We start from the raw sequence: 17,026 nt of genomic DNA on the forward strand, positions 1-17,026 counted from the left end.
TCAAGGGCCAAGGCATAGCCTTCCTTCTCTCAGTTTCAACAGTTTCTATTCTCTCTCTAGTTACAAACAATGAAACAATTGTACAGTCTAACATTTGTCTCACCTTCAAGGTCAGGGATTCAAAGCTAAACTGCAACAAGAAGGTATATTAGATTACTAGGGACTAAAAAGAACATTGATAATAACTGGCAAAATACTATCTCAAGAAATGGTTTTAAAAAATCATGATAATTTTTGGGTGGGTTCTTCCAAAACTTTTTAAACTTGACTTTTGTTTCCTTGATTACACTTCTGACTTTCCTCTGTTTTTCTCTTGCTAGTCTAAATAATTTTTATCAAAGCCCTAGGGACAGGATCTAAAACAGTTCTATTTGGTGTAATAGCTGGACACATGTTGGGGCTGAGGTAACTCCTGATTTTTGTTTTTCCATTTTTTTCTCTTCTTCTTTTGAAGTACAGCAGAAGAAACACTATCTTTTCCACTACTCGGCTCCAGAAACAGTGAGGTATTTCCAGCCTTTTCTCTTAATTTAATGCAACCTTACCAAGATTTTTTTATTGGCTTTTTTTCTCTGAGCGCCAACGAACTAGTGTTCAGAAGCAACAAATAACACAGCCTAAATAAACAAATATTACTGAAGGTTGCAGAGTCACCCACTCCATTTTTACAGCAATGATGGTTTGGAATATTCTGTTCTTATACGCCGAGTTCTTTCTGAGGAAACGGCGACTTTCTCCATCCTACCGTGAAGGATGGAGTCTAGGGGACAATGGCACCCCTGCATTTTAAGAGTGCCTACCGAAAACACCAGAGGCTCAAGCTCGGTTTAACCGGCAAGTCCACAAAGGGCGCGCGGCGCTTTCTGAAGAATCCAAATCACCTGTTCAAGGTCGCACATCCAGTTGCTACTGGATGCAATCAGCAAGGTCGGGCACGCTGCCGGGACTGCGGCCGGCGGGCTCTCCCATACTCAGCGGGTCCACCTGGTGCCCCGCAATCTGCGCAATCGCGAGGAGAACGCGCCCTCTCGCGACCGACTTCCCGCAGCAGCTGGGCCTGGTGCAAACGTCCCCCGGGCGGAGGCCCGCGGCTGCGGGGCCGAGGCACCGGAAGGAGGAGGCGGCCGCGGCCAGAGGCTGCGCGCGCGCGCGGTTGGGGTGCGCGCCTATATAAGCTGCGCGGCGTTGAGGGCGGACCTGGGCTAGAGCGGCGAGGTCGGCGGGGTGCCCGGCGCCGCTGACGCCGCCTGCGGGGACTGGGAGGGGAGAGGAAGGAGACGGGAGGAGGAGACGCGAGTGCGGGGTGGCGCCGGTCCACCTCCGCAGCTCTCCTGGCTCCCGCCGGGTTTCGAAGGCGGGCCCGGGCTGCGGCAGCGGCGGCGGCAGTGGCCTCGGCGGCCTGCGGAGGTGAAGCCGTGCTGCGGCGGCCTGAGTCGGCGTGGTGGGGGCCGGCGAGGGTGGGCAGAGTTGGGCGGCCGACGCCGTGAGGTGCTGGGCTGCTTGGCATCCTCGGGGCGGGGCCCTGGGAGGCAGGTGGCCTGTGCGTTTTCTTGCAGGAGGTACCTGCAGAAGTGGTCCCGGCCGGGTGCTTCGGCGTCCCGAGGACTCTGGGGAGGGCGGGGGGTCGCTGTCTTCGGGCCGCCGAGTGCCAGCCCCGTAGAGACGCCTCTCGCGCGGGCCTTGCGGGGGCTTGGGGTCCGCGGCGTCGGCGTGGGGCCTGTTATGCCCTTGCTTTGGGGATGCTACTCAAGGGGAGTGGGGGCCATAGCTCCGACGTGCGGGGGTGGGGGGGGTGTGAGGGCCACGGACCGGAACACTGTAAAGCTCCCTGGGATGAGCCCTGAAACCGGTTAGGTGTGAGTGGTTCTGGGTTAGTCTCCACAAAACGGAACACCAACTTGGGGCGCTCGCAGCTTGATAGAGTACCTTGCCTAGTAGGCCCCAGAACAATCACAGGGAAGTTAGCATTCTTGCTCAAGAAGTTTGTCTTAGTGAATGAGAGCTGTAAAAGAATTGTGTGTTCGGGATTTTCTTTTAAATGTCGTTGTTAGTGATTAGAGTTGGGGCTGGTGGTGAGAGGTAATGTAAACGGGTTGGAATGGCTGCCTTGTCCCAATGGGGAAAGCTTATTTTGTGTGTGTGTCATCATTTGACCATAGAAATTACTCAGAATGTGGATTGCCCTCAGTTCGGAAGCCATTCCTTGATAATAGCTGCTCTTCCTCCCTATGTGGGAAATTGAATTTCTGGAACCATCCCCCATGTTGTAGATTTTTGCCTACGTAAAGGCGCCAGTGCTTGGAACTAATTGCTTCCAAGACTGTGAAATGGAAGTACGGTATCTAACGCATCATTGGGTTTTGAGCTCACTTCTGTGGAAGAGAATTTTGACGGCGTGGGTCTGGACTTTTCAGGGGAATTTAAAGCCTCTAGGCCTAATTTACTTTTATACTTAACTTTTTTTTCCCCTTTCCCTCCTTCAGCCTCATCTGTTTCAATGGTGCAACTCTCTTCATCTCCTTTTGGTTACCAGTCACCTTCAGGCCATTTAGAGGAGGGGAAAGAGGGGAACATGAAGTCATCCAAGACCCAAGTGAACCACAGTCAGCATGGGGACAGCCAGAGGGCCGTGAGCCCCTTGCAGTCTACTCTCAGTTCTGCTGCCTCTCCTTCCCAGGCATATGAGACATATATTGATAATGGACTCATATGCCTTAAACACAAAATCAGAAACATCGAGAAAAAGAAGGTAACTTTTTTTTTTCTCCCAGCCTATATATTCATCACTTTAAATAAGGATTAAGGAACTGACATTTTTGCTTTCTATCAGGACGCATGGGTATTCCTTTCTAAAGATTTCTTTCCCCCAAATTTAAGTAACCTTGAGATTTAACTGGCTGAAAACATACGAGTAGGCTAAATAGTGGACATTATTAAACACTTTCTGTTTGGCTTGACAGGATACCTGAATAAAAATATTCTTCACAGTGAAATTATTATGCATGCTACTGTTGAAATACTTGAAGAGCTAGCTACTTTAGGTTGGATTAATTCCTTGAGTGTGGTATTAATGTTTCTTTTCATAGATGAGTAATAGCCTGATTTTTTTTAGCTTGTTTTCCTTGTGACTTTCTGCAGCAGTTGATATTGCAGTATAGCTGCTGCAGTCATTGGAAGCTTTAAGGATGGTAGAGCCAGAACATGGCTTAGCACTGATTTTTGTGTTGCTAGGTGATTGTTTAAGATTGGTAGGTGAAAGCATTGTAGAGAGCCTTGTAAAGATAGTCAGGGTTATAACCAGCCTGACGTTACAATAAATGCTGATGTAAAGGTCCACATCATTCCTCATTTCCTGAGTCATGTAGCCTGTGAAACAGTACTGCACATTGCTTTGTTGTGTCATGATTGTCTTTTGCTTGTGATAGTGAGGTGAGTTACTAATTGCCTGGACCTAGGAACTCTTAGATATTTTTATACCAAGATCTAGTTAAACCTTGGGAAAGTTGCTTTTAATGGAGGAGGGTAAAGACATTTTTTAAGAGTCTGGTTGACTCTCTTTTTCTCCCTCCCACCCCCCACCCCAACACACACACTAGGAAGATGGTGAATAAAGGACAGTTACTAGTAGCTTCTCTGTAGCCCTAGCTCTCACCAGTTGTCTTTTGAATGCATGCAGTTGATCACAAGTGTGATAAGGTGAATGTGCCTGGGTCAGCACAAATTTCCTGCCACTGTGGGAAACTAGTCAGAGCTGAATCTATTCAAAGCTGGACCTATTGATGGAGACATGTTAATGTCTTCCCCCAGGTGGAGGAACTACATGTACATGTATAATTATACTCTTCAGCTTAACTATGTTACTTTTTTAATTTTGAGTAACAATTTTGTCCGTACTCATAGTTTTGTTTCAAACTTCTGGGAAAGCATTTTAAAGCTATAAAGCCAATATGGAAGAAGCCTAAACATTGCTTTTAGAATATCATATAAGGTCATGTCATTATGGACAATAAATGCAGTTTATTTGTCATTTATTTATATCAAATTTTGTATGAAAAATAGCTTGAAGTCAAGGCTACTATAATTCTAGATTTCTAGTTTATAATTCTATAATTCTAGCTTCAATTTGAGGCTACCTTAATTCTTTTACATTTCTGTACTTCCATTAGGAAGTTTCCTATGGAGAGCCGCCTACATAATTCAACAGGTAACAGTTTAAGCATGAGATTAGAGCAGGATTTTTCAGCCTCAGCACTACTGACATTTTGTGCTGGGTAATTCCTTGTTGTGGGGGGAGGGGGGCTGTCCTGTGCATTGTGGGATGTTCATCAGCATCTTTGGCCTCTACCCAAAGATGCCTCCCTCTGCCTCCCTCCTGTCCCCAGAATTGTGATAACTAGAAATATCTGCAGATGTTGCCATGTATCCTTAGGGGGCAGATTGCCCCTGATTGAGCACTGCTTGGTTAGGAGCACATTAATTAGTTAAATCCCTGTATGTCAAGTAGTCTAATTATAAATAGGGGCCATTAACAGAAGAGGGTTTTACAAAGTTCCTTGATGGCTCAATGGGTTAAGGATCTGGCGTTGTCACTGCTGTGGCACAGATTTAATCCCTGGCCTGGGAACTTGTGCGTGCCACAGGCGCAGCCAAAAAAAAAAAAAAGGAGAGAGAGAGAAGGGTTTTATTTCTGCTTTTGTAATTGCAGACTAATGTTGATTGTGTGCAGTATCTTTTTCCCTGATTGGAACTCATCTACGATTGCTGATAGCTTCAAGAATTTTGTTTTCATCAGAAATGGTCTGGTATTTTTACAATAAAATTGTTATGGAATGTCATATCAGACTATAGTAAATACTGGTTTCTCTTTTGTAGCTCAAACTGGAAGATTATAAGGATCGCCTGAAAAATGGAGAGCAACTTAATCCAGACCAGTTGGTAAGTGATTTATGATCTTTTGGTCACACTTGCCGGTTTCCTTTTCATAATAAAACTCTAGATGAATTTAGGGGAGACCAAAGATTTGATAGGCTAAAAAAGAAGAGTGAGAATCCGCTGAATTTTTCAAAGGACTTTGTCTTCACCTATTCGATCTCATAGCTTTGATCTTACTTCTTTTACTCTTGTAGATGGTATGGATGGCACTGTGCATTGTTCAATAAGAGTGAAAATGTAGACTCTCACTAAGAGCTATCATATGGATTTAAATTAAATTTTCATCAGAGGGGACTAAAGAAGATTGGGGAATAATCTAGATTCCTACTGTTGACTGGTATATTCCAAACCCAACATCACTCTGCTCTAAAATGTAAAAGAGTATTTACTACAGCTTGCCTTGATTTTCGCTAGGTTGCTTCCCCTTAATTCCTTTGATGGTTTCTCCCTGTTTTTTTCTATCCCGGATTACCATAGTCCTTGTTAAGAGGCATGGTTATCTGTCAGAGATATATCTGGCCTTTAAAAAAAAAAAAACTTGCTATAAATATTTACCATTTACAGCCTTTAAAAATATTGTTTACCTTGCCCTGGAATTACCTGGTAATTGCACATTTTATTTAATATGGTGAAGGGGAGAGTTTCTGCAGTATGGAAATTAAAAAAAAAATTTTGTTGATATTTTCCATTTTGACCCGATCATATCTCCTACCTAAGAAGGGACACAATCTAAAAGCTATTTAATCTAGCTTGTAGATCTCTTGTCTTTTATCTTTTCTTAGCTAATATTTTTCACTGTATATCATAGATACTGGCATTCAAGGACTTTTCGCTTCCCATACTGGCTCTTCCTCACTGACCTAGAATTTTTGTGATGTAGTAAATTACAGTTTTGCTGAGGCACAGATTTGAATTGTCTGAGCTCCAAGAACGATGTGGTCAGAGAGCTGGTGAAAGGACTTTGCTGGATATCCGGTAGTTTTAATATGGCTTTGTTTTTAAGTAGTCATGGTATGTTCAGTAACTTTAAAAGTGAAGAAACTTTACTTTTTGTAAATATTCTTGGAAGAAGTGTTCTGTTATAGTAGTGTTTTTGACTTTGGGGAAATATAGGGGATGGAAGTGGAGAGGTTGATGGTTCTCACAGTAGCTCTCTAAGAAATGTTGATGACCTGCTATATTTCAGAGCTCCAGCTAGGCAAACCTACATCTCAGTATGTCATTAGTGCCTTCACAACTACATGTTGCTTCTGTAGTACTAACTTTGATTTCTTGAGTAATATCCTAACAGATGCCAAATTTATATTGCCAACAAATCAGTCCTTTGAACTCTAATTTCTAGGGCCAGTTGCCTTTGGCAAACTCTTACTTCACTCTGCACCCCAAAACTTTTTCCTCTAATCTTTGCTGTGCCAGTTGATGGTTTGATGACCTAGAAGGATAGAGTTGCCCATAACCTTGGAGAATATCTCATTTTTCTTCTCATAGTTCATATCTGGCCTACTGGCAAGCCTTGTCAGTTCTGCCTTCAAAATAAATCCAGAAGCTGATCATTTCTCATAAATTCTGTTTCTGCTTTCCTGGTCCAAGCCGTATCACCTTTCATCTGCGTTACTGTAACAGCCTCCTCACAGGTTTTTCTATTTCTGCTCTCTCTCCTCACGTCGATTCTCAACTTAGTAGCCTCAGTAATCATGTTCAAATACAAGTCAGGTGGTCATTTCTTTGCTCAAGAGTCCCCATTGATTTCCATCACAGCAGCAGAGTGTCCTATAAGGCCTTACAAAATAAGCTCCCTGCTTCCTTTTACATCTTCATTGCACTTCCTAGACTTCTCTCTCTTGCCATCTTCATCTCAGCAACACTGGCCTTTTTAGTGGTCCTCAGACGTCCCAGGCATGCTTCTACTTCAGGGCTTTTGCATGTTCTGTTCCTACTGCCTGGGATGCTTTTTCCCTAGATGTCTAAATGGTTCAGTTCCCAACCTCTTTCAGCTTTTTATTTGAAGGTCATCTCAGTAAGGCATGTCCTGACAATACCATACCACCATTCCCCCGTTCACACTCGTAACTCCTTCCTTGCTTCAGTTTTCGTAATAGAAGCACTTCTCTGACAAACTGTAAAGTTTTGTCTCTACATTCCACTAAAGTAGAGATTTTGTTTATTCATTTCTAGTACTTAGAATAGTTCATAACATTTAAATAGTTATTACATAATAGATTTACTAAATATAAAATGATTGAATATTGAGTTTTTAGACATGATTATATAGTTAGTGATACTTTTGGGAAATAACATCTTATATAATAAGCAATATATGCTTAAGGTAGAAATTTAGAAAATGCAAATGAACGCGAAGAAAAAAGTCTGTAATCTGATCCCTCAGAGCACTGATGTCAGTTGTATAGTACTTAATTAAAAAGCTCTAAGTTTAGTTTTTAAAGTTGGAATAATTCACATAGTTTAGAAATTAGGAAATTTTAAAAAGGGTAGTTTTTCTTCTACCTTGTCCTTCCTCTGTTAAGTTCTTAGTATTATGATTCTAATAAATTCCTTTGTATCTGTCCAGAGTTTTTTTAAGCCTGTGTAAACAAATACTCTTCTCCAATTTAGCTTGATAAAGATACTTTTTGGCCTTTATTTTTGCTCCTTTCTTTCTTTTTTTTTTTTTTTTTTAATATACCTTGTTTTTGGAGCAGGTTTAGGTTCACAGTGAAATTGAGCAGAAAGTAGAGAAAGTTCCTGTATACTTCCTGAGCCTACTCATGCACTGTCAACATTCCTTAACAAAGTGCTTCATTATTACAACTGAACCTACATTGACACATCATCATCACTCAAAGTCCGTAGCTTACATTAGGATTCAACTCGTTGTGTTCTACATTCTGTCAGTTTTGAGAAACAGGCATGTATCCCTGTTAGAGTAACATACAGAATAGTTTCACTGCCCTAAAAATCCTCTGTGTTCTACTTATTCATCCTTTTTAAATACATTGTCAGTGTTTCCGTAATACTTTAAAGTTTGGCTGAGATGTTCTCTGAAACTGGGAGTTCCCATTGTGGCTCAGCGGTAATAAACCCGGCTAGTATCCATGAAGATGCGGGTTTGATCCCGGGCCCTGCTCAGTGGGTTAAGGATCTTGGTTTGCCATGGTCTGTGGTGTAGGTCACAGCTGTTTGGATCTTTGGTTGCTGTGGGTGTGGTATAGGCCGGCAGCTGAAGCTCTGATTTGACCCCTAGCCTGGGAACTTCCATGTAACGTAGGTGCCATCTTAAAAAGCAAAAGAAATTCTCTGAAACCAAGCCTGGTTCTTTTTTGGGTGGAAGTTCATTGAAAAATTCTCATTTTTTTTTCTTTGGAAATTGATTTGGTTTTTCTTTTGGAGTGAACTTTTCAGAACTTTCCCTTTAAGCTACTTATCATCCAGTTTTAAAAAGTTATTTGCAGGAGTTCCTGCTGTGGTGCAACAGGATCGATGGTGTTTCTGCAGTGGCAGGGATATGGGTTTGACACCTGGTCCAGCCCATTGGGTTAAGGATTCAGCATTGTGGCAGCTGTGGCATAGGTTGCAGCTCCGACTCAGATTTGATCACTGCCCTGGGACTCCATATGCCATGGGGAGGCCAAAAAGAAAAAATATATATTTGCAAAGATTGGGGCAAAATAATTATTCATAACAAGTTTACTTCTCTCTCTCTCTCTTTTTTTCTTTTTGGCTTTTTAGAGCCGCATTTGCGGCATATGAAAGTTCCCAGGCTAAGGGTCAAATCAGAGCTACAATTCTGACCTATGCCACAGAAATGTGGGATCTGAGCTGTGTCTGAGACCTACACCATAACTCACAGCAACACCAGATCCTTAACCCACTGAATGAGGCCAGAGATCAAACCTGGGTCCTCGTGGATAGTAGTCGGATTAATTTCCGCTGCAGCACAATGGGAACTCCCTATTTTTTTCTCTTTTACTCCTTTTATCTTTCTGCTCTCCTTTGGTTTATTTACTGCATTTTCTAATTTTAAGCTGACTGCTTAATTGTTTCTTCCCCCCCCCCACTGATAAATATTTAAAGCTGTGACTATTCCTTCAAACACTACTTTTGCTGTGTACTATAGATTTGATTTGATACTGTCTTCAGTATTGTTGGTTAGAAATTTTATCACTCGGTTTGTGTTTCTTCTTTCACCCAACAGATATTTGTAATACTGTGATCTGCATGATCATTTCATCCGCATAGTTACTGTAACCTCTTTTAGTAGTCACTCTTAGGTAGCCTGTTGAGACTAAGCTATAGATTTCTAAGCTTTTGCTAAGATTGCTACATAAACCTAGATTTCTCCTTTAGAAGTAAGAAAAATGTCTTAATAAGTTTTTTAAGTCCCATTTGTAACTTTATTTTGATTCAGATCTGGATTTGAAATAGAGAACTGAGACTCAAGTGAGTGCTTGAGCTCCTACAGTTGTAGTCTAGGTCAGAGCTCTTGGGAACTGGCACCCAGAAAGTGGCAGAGGGGTTTTGAGCATAATAGCTGGATTTGAGGGGTAAAATCAACATAGCTTGGTAATTATGTAGGAATAGAGAGAAGAGCCAGGAGTGGTTTCCAGGCTTTTGGCTTGAACAGTTGGACGGATGGCAAAACCATTTATTGGGCTTTGAAACACTGGGCAAGAAGAATGTATTGGGAGGATAGGATAAAGAACTCAATTTTGGACCATTGATTTTAATGTGCCTGTGAAACATTAAGGACTGAGATATCTAATAAGTATTTAAGAAAAGGTCTGGAGCATAAAGAAGTGTAGTCTGTAAATGTATCACCTGTATGACTGCTGGTTGAAGCCATGAGAAAAGATGAGACTATCTTGGGTGAGAGTATAGAAAGCAGAAAAGAGGAGTTCCCGTCGTGGTACAGTGGTTAATGAATCCGACTAGGAACCATGAGGTTGCGGGTTCGGTTCCTGCCCTTGCTCAGTGGGTTAAGGATCCGGCATTGCCATGAGCTGTGGTGTAGGTTGCAGACGTGGCAGGGATCCTGCACTGCTGTGGCTCTGGTGTAGGCTGGTGGCTACAGCTCTGATTCGACCCCTAGCCTGGGAACCTCCATATGCCACAGGAGCGGCCCTAGAGAAGGCAAAAAAAAAAAAAAAAAAAGAAAAAGAAAGCAGAAAAGAAGCCAAGGACAGAATGCTAAGGAACTCTAATATTTGATGTTTGGATAATAATTGCTAAAAATATTTATAGTGAATTTACTTTAGAGCCAGGCATCATTCTGAATAATTTATAAATATGAAATTATTTAAATTGTATGACATTTCTGTGATGTGGGTCCTATTATCTTTATTTTATAAGTGCTTAAAACTGAGGTGAGAAAAATTAATGGAAAAATTGCTGGTAAATAAAAATCTGGAGAAATGGGAGAAAAATGGAAATTTAGTGTTATAAAAAATCGGGAGATGTTTTTAGAGCAGAAGGATGCCTTTATGTTAGTCTTCTGAGATGTTAATCTAAGTGAGAGCTATAAAAGGTCCATAGGTTTATTTATTTATATATTTATTTATTTTTGTCTTTTTGCCATTTCTTGGGCTGCTCCCGCGGTATATGGAAGTTCCCAGGCTAGGGGTCCAGTTGGAGCTGTAGCCAACGGCCTACGCCAGAGCCATAGCAACGCGGGATCCCAGCCGCGTCTGCAGCCTACACCACAGCTCACAGCAACGCCAGATCCTTAACCCACTGAGCAAGGCCAGGGATCGAACCCACAACCTCATGGTTCCTAGTCGGATTCGTTAACTGCTGAGCCATGACGGGAACTCCATAAAAAGGTCCATAGGTTTAAAGGAAGGGATTGACATTGCTGATTTTAGCCAGGACAGTTCTAGTGGAATGGTGGGGACAGTTCTAGTGGAATGGTGGAAACAGTTCAGGTTGATAAGGGCTGAAAGGAAATGGAGACGATGTAGATATTTTTGAAATTTGTCTGAGACTGGAAGGAGGTGGTGCCAGAAAGTTACTTTTTATTTTTCTTATTTGGGCTCGGGGAGACTTGAACTTGTTAAATGTTGGTTTAAGCATCAGCAGAGAGGGAGAAGCTCAAGACGCTAAAGAAGAATCATGGAATTAAGATTTCTTATGTGGAGTTCCTGTTGTGGCGCAGTGAAAACGAATCTGACTAGGAACCCTGAGGTTGCTGGTTTGATCCCTGGCCTCACTCAGTGGGTTAAGGATCTGGTGTTGCTGTGAGCTGTGGTGTAGGCCAGCAGCTGTATCTCTGATTAGACCCCAAGCCTGGGAACTTCCATGTGCTGAGGGTTTGGCCCTAAAAAGGCCAAAAAAAAAAGGTTTCCTATGAAGGCAGAATTGATTAGGATCCAGGGCACAGGTAGAAGGATATTTCCAACACCGTATAGAGAAAGGGAGAAAGAAAGGATGGATCCACATTTGATAGTGAGAAGTTGAGGTAATTCCCCTTTGATACTGCTTTTCTTGAGTCAAATACTTAACATTTGGGAGTAGATAAGAAGGGATATTCCTTTCTAGCTTTATATCCCTTTGAGGACTGTGTACTATGGTTGTTATCTGTGCATTCTTCGTTCTATAGTTGGGGGGCCTCTCTACCCTTTTATGTGGAATACGTAGTCCAAACAAAATATCACGTAGAAGTTATAATGTGTAATAAAGTGAGTGTTGGAACCCACCACTCAATCCAAATAGTGTATTACCAATGTAATTGAAGCTCATTTCCAGAACTCTCTCTTTCCTATAACCTGATCCTGAATTTTACCCCCTTTATTTTCTTCCTTTTGTTTTAGTAGAACTTATTTATTGTCCTTGTATCTATTAGGGTTGCTTTTTTGAAATTTTTTTTTCAAATTGCTTTTTTGAATTTTATAATAAACATTATACTGTATTTTCTGCAGTTTACCCTTTTCACTCATTATGTTTAGGATTTTTATATTGATGCAAGTTACTGTATTTCTTTTGCTTTTCTTTACTCAGTAGTAGTCTGTAAGTAGATGGATGTTTGAGTTGCTATTATTTTTTGGTGTTCTAATTTGATCAGTCTTATATATATTATTGAGATATAGGTGTAAGATTTTTTCAGGGTATATACCTATCATTGGGCTATGTAGTTTGCCCATAGTTAACTTCATAGTAAAAATGCCAAATTGTTTTCCAAAATTCTTGTACCAGTTTATGCTAAGACAGGTAGTACACACGTTTCTATTGCTCTATACCTTTATAAAGACTTAGATTATATCAGATTATTTTAAAAATAGCTTTATTGAGGTATCACAAATGTAACAACCTATTCTAAATGTGCAATTCAATAATTTATAGTAAATTTGTAGAGTTATAACTATAATGACAATCCAGTATTATTTATTTATTTGGTCTTTTTGTCTTTCTAGGGCCCCATCCACAGCATATGGAGGTTCCCAGGCTGGGGTCCAATCCGAGCTGTAGCCACCGGCCTACACCAGAGCCACAGCAACGCAGGATCCAAGCCATGTCAGCAACATACACCACAGCTCATGGCAATGCTGGATACTTAACCCACTGATCGAGGCCAGGGATCAAACCCGTGTCTCCATGGATGTTATTTGGGTTTGTTAATGCTGAGCCACAACTGGAATGCCACAGTCCAGTTTTATATCATTTCCATAACCCCTTCAAATACCTTTTTGTGCCCTTATTTGCTTTCTATGTCTATAAATTTTTTTTTTTTCTGGAGATTTTGTAAAAAGGTCTTGCATCTGGCTTCTTAGACTTTGCTCTTATGTTTTCGAGGTTCATCCATGTTACAGCATGTATCAATAATCATTTCTTTTTATTGCTAACTAGAATTCTTTTGTTTATCCATTTAACAGTTACTGGATATTTGGATTGTTTTTCTTTGGGACTATAATGAATAATGCTGTTATGTAAGTTTCTGACAAGTCTTCATGTGAGCATATGTTCTCATTTCTTTTGGACAACTACCTAGAAATAGGATATTATACTATTTTTAATTATGCAAGCTTTATAATATGTCTTTATCTGGTTAGACAAGTTCCCCACCTTGTTCTGTTTCATACTGACTGGCCTTTTGTCCTTTCATATAGGTTTAAGTTAAAGTCCCATAAAAAAAACTACCCTTTCTCTAATGATCACCTTTGTTCATCTGTAAAATCTCAAAAAATTTTGCTCCTTTAAGTTCACAGTATTTCCGTTATAATACTTACTTAATTTGTCTGTTATAGGTAATTATTTACAAGTCTTTTTTTTTTTTTGGCTGCCCTGAGACATGTGGAATTCCCAGGTCAACGATCAGATCCAAGACACAGTTGTGACCTAAACCACAGCTGTAGCAATGCTGGATCCTTAACCCACCATGCTTGGCTGGGGATTGAACCTGCAACTCAGATGCCCAAGATGCCACTGATCCCATTGTGCCACAGTGGGAACTCCAACAAGTCTTTTCTATCATAGTATAAATTTATTGAGGTTGCTTTCATCTGTGTGATCCTTATTGTACTATTTGTGTAGTATATTTGTATAGTGAATGAATAATGACAGAAGAATCCTACTGGCTTGGTGCTCAGGCCTCCCTGACTTTTGACTTTATAGATATGGACACAGCTTAATAATTGTAATAATAATTATTATTCAGATTTCTAGTATAGAAAATTGAATTTTTTTTTGGTCTTTTTAGCACTATACCCACAGCATGTGGAAGTTCCCAGTCTAGGTGTCAGATTGGAGCTGTGGCTGCTGGCCTATGCCACAGCCACAGTAATGCCAGTTTGGAGCCACGTCTGCTACCTACACCATAGCTCACCACAAACAACGCTGGATCTTTTTTTTTTTTTTTTTTTGGTCTTTTTGCTATTTATTGGGCTGCTCCCACGGCATATGGAGGTTCCCAGGCTAGGGGTCCAATCGGAGCTGTAGCCACCGGCCTGTGCCAGAGCCACAGCAACGCGGGATCCGAGCCGCATCTGCAACCTACACCACAGCTCACGGCAATGCCGGATCGTTAACCCACTGAGCAAGGGCAGGAACCGAACCCGAAACCTCATGGTTCCTAGTCGGATTCATTAACCACTGCACCACGACGGGAACTCCTGGATCTTTAACCCACTGCACAAAGTCAGGGATCGAACCCTCGTCCTCATGGATACTAGTCAGATTTGGTATCACTGCGCCACGATGGGAATGCCTGAATTTTTAAATTTAACTTTATGTAACTACTAAATACTTTCTCCTTACTTTTCTGAATATGTATAGTAAATGGCTAGTTCCTAAAGTCTTAAATCTCATATTTAATGACTACTTATTTTGACATATTTGTATTTAGAAGTTCACAGAATTGATATTTTCTCATCCTATTTGGTAGGAAGCAGTTGAGAAATATGAAGAAGTGCTACATAATTTAGAATTTGCCAAGGAACTTCAGAAAACCTTTTCTGGACTGAGCCAAGATGTGAGTATGTTTTCTTTGCTTTTCCTAAAGCCAATTAAACCACTGATTTTGGAGAAAAATGTCATTGTCTGATAATGGTATTTGGTTATCATTCATCTAACTGCTGCTAATATTTTATTGAGGGAGATGGGATTGCTACTGAAGAACTTGTGTTTCAGATTTCTAGAGTCTCAATGCATATGTTATGTGGATATGAGACATTGTGAATAAAGTATTAGTAATCTAATGGGTATTATTTCACTGTGAAATTATAGAAATCATTGAGAAGGGGGAAAAACTACCTTGACATAGCATTTATTAAAGATATTTCAGGATATAGGCTTGAAGTTTAATATAGGCTTGTAGGTTTAGCATTATTTAACATAATAAGAAGCATAATTGGTAGACTCTTCTTCTTAAGATCATGACAGTTATTACCAGGAGAACTTATAGTTTATGCTAAATTTAATTCAAGTCTGGTCTCATTGCTTATTAGATTCTGTGTGTTGGCAATTCACCCTTTTATCTCCTGCATATTTAATCAGTAATTAATATGATGTGTTCTTCATTGTTTTAGAATCTTAGTATTAGATAGATGGCCCTTTTAAAGATCATGTTCTAACAATTGAAATATTTTGGTAAATTTATTTCTGGGATAGGGCACATGCCTCAAAAAATAGTCTTTTCTACTTTTTTGGATACTATCTTATACGGTAAATTAAAATTCTATTTCTCTGGCATCATCAACAACAACAACAAAACCAAAAAAAACAGGGCCCAAAACATCTTTCTTAGGCTGAAGACATCTACCATCTTAACCCTTATAATATAGTTCTGGGTTGCTCACTTCTGGATGTCTGATTTAATTAACTTTTAAAAGGTAGTGTGAAATTTAAAATAGCCTAGTATAGATATAACCACCTTCTCTTTTATGGGTAATTCTGTTAATGCAAGTCTAAGATGATATTAGCTCTTTTTGTTACCCATAGGACACTAGCTCATGTTCACATATTCATTATTTAATGTTAACACTTTCTATTACTAAAGTTACTAAATATTTCTAGGCTATTTTAGATTTAATACTTCTTTTGCGGTTTTTTTTTCTTTTTTTTTCTTTTTTATTTTTCAGGGCCACACCCACAGCATATGGAAGTTCTCAGGCTAGGGGTCAAATCAGAGCTGCAGCTACTGGCCTATGCCACAGCCACAGCAGTGCGGGTCCAAGCTGCATCTGTGACCTAGACCATAGCTCATGGCAACACTGGATACTTAACATACTGATCAAGGCCAGGGATTGAACCTGCATCCTCAGGGATCCTAGTCAGGTTTGTTTCTGCTGAGTGACAATGGGAACTCTTAGATTTAATATTTCTAAGCCTTTTTTTTTTTATTATTCTTGTGTGATTGATTCACTCCCCCTCCCCCCATCTGTTAAGTTTATTTAGTATTGGTCCATTGTACTATAAAAACATCTTTCTTTTTTTCTTTTTGTTTTTGCTTTTACCCATGGCATATGGGGGTTCCCAGGCTAGGGGTTGAATTGGAGCTACAGCTGCCAGCCTACCCTACAGCTATGGCAACTTCAGATTTGAGCTGCATCTGTGACCTACACCACAGCTCATGGCAATGCCAGATCCTTAACCCACTGAGCAGGGCCAGGGATTGAACCTGCAACCTCATGGTTCCTAGTTGGATTTGTTTCTACTGTGCCATGATGGGAACTCCCTATAAAAAAAATCTTTCAAATCTACCGTTTGCTTGGAAGTTTCAAGTATCCTTCTATAATACTTAAACATTCTGTTAACTCTCTTTTCTCAGAGTTACCCTATCAAATTTTAGTTTTCCATTCAGTCATTTTTTTCAATATATGATGTTCTTTTCTTCTTTTTAAATCTTTTTTTAAAACCTCATCCATGTACCAGGCACCTATGTAGGTTAACTATTTTTATAGCAAAGTATCTTCAAGCCTAGTAATTTGGGGGCTCTTTGTTACTAAAGTCTTTCTTTTGCCAGGCCTCTTCTATGATAGCCTGTTTTGAGTTTGTATAACATTGTCTTCTTTACCTTCAAACTAATGTTGAAAGTCTTTCTGTTCAGCCCACCACATCTTCTTTATCTTCATGATAAGACTTTCGCCCTTTGGTGGGGATTTATCATTCTTAGTCATAGTTCAGAAAATAAATTTTATGATTCAATACTATTGGTTGATAGAAGTTTATTTCAAATGTTCTCCTTTCTAAACCAGTCCTCAGTTGGAAGAAGAGAAAGCAACTGTCTTCTTAGTTTCCATATCAATAGGGAGAAATAGTCTGCTGTCAATGGTTTTTGTGACATCTGATTATGACCTAGGAGTCAGCATAATTCTTACTTGATACTTGATTGAATGGATAAATTTCTTGGAGTCTGTCATGTGTCAGACAGTGCTGGGTACCAGTGATATACTAGTGAACAACAGAGATATAGTCCTGTCATCATGGAGCTGAAGCCTAAGGGGATGCAGCTAAACAAAATGATAAGCATTTAATCTAATGCATCCTTTGATAGGGGAAGTTCAGGGTGGGCTGGGCCCATGTCCACCCTGAATCCAACCTGGGAGGTGGCTAAAGAGAGGTCTGAGGTAATCATGTGGTATAGTCCTGAAGATGTCCTCAGCACCAA

General features: G+C 40.4%; 1 protein-coding gene across 15 annotated transcripts in view; it reads left to right on the forward strand.

Moving 5' to 3' along the window:
- Nucleotides 1–1,170: 1,170 nt before the first annotated feature.
- CAPRIN2 (caprin family member 2) overlaps nt 1,171–17,026 on the forward strand; it is a 43,879-nt gene continuing 28,023 nt past the window's right edge. For 7 of the 15 annotated variants that reach the window (XM_047787282.1, XM_047787284.1, XM_047787285.1 and 4 more), the window contains exons 1-4: nt 1,226–1,407; nt 2,484–2,749; nt 4,873–4,935; nt 14,303–14,389. In XM_047787282.1, the coding sequence (XP_047643238.1) occupies nt 2,498–2,749; nt 4,873–4,935; nt 14,303–14,389 (402 nt within the window). In that variant the 5' untranslated portion in view covers nt 1,226–1,407; nt 2,484–2,497. The other 8 variants (XM_047787292.1, XM_047787290.1, XM_047787291.1 and 5 more) reach the window with 4 other exon arrangements.

The sequence above is a fragment of the Phacochoerus africanus genome, chromosome 7 (assembly GCF_016906955.1).
Source record: "Phacochoerus africanus isolate WHEZ1 chromosome 7, ROS_Pafr_v1, whole genome shotgun sequence".
NCBI classification, from domain to species: Eukaryota; Metazoa; Chordata; class Mammalia; order Artiodactyla; family Suidae; genus Phacochoerus; species Phacochoerus africanus.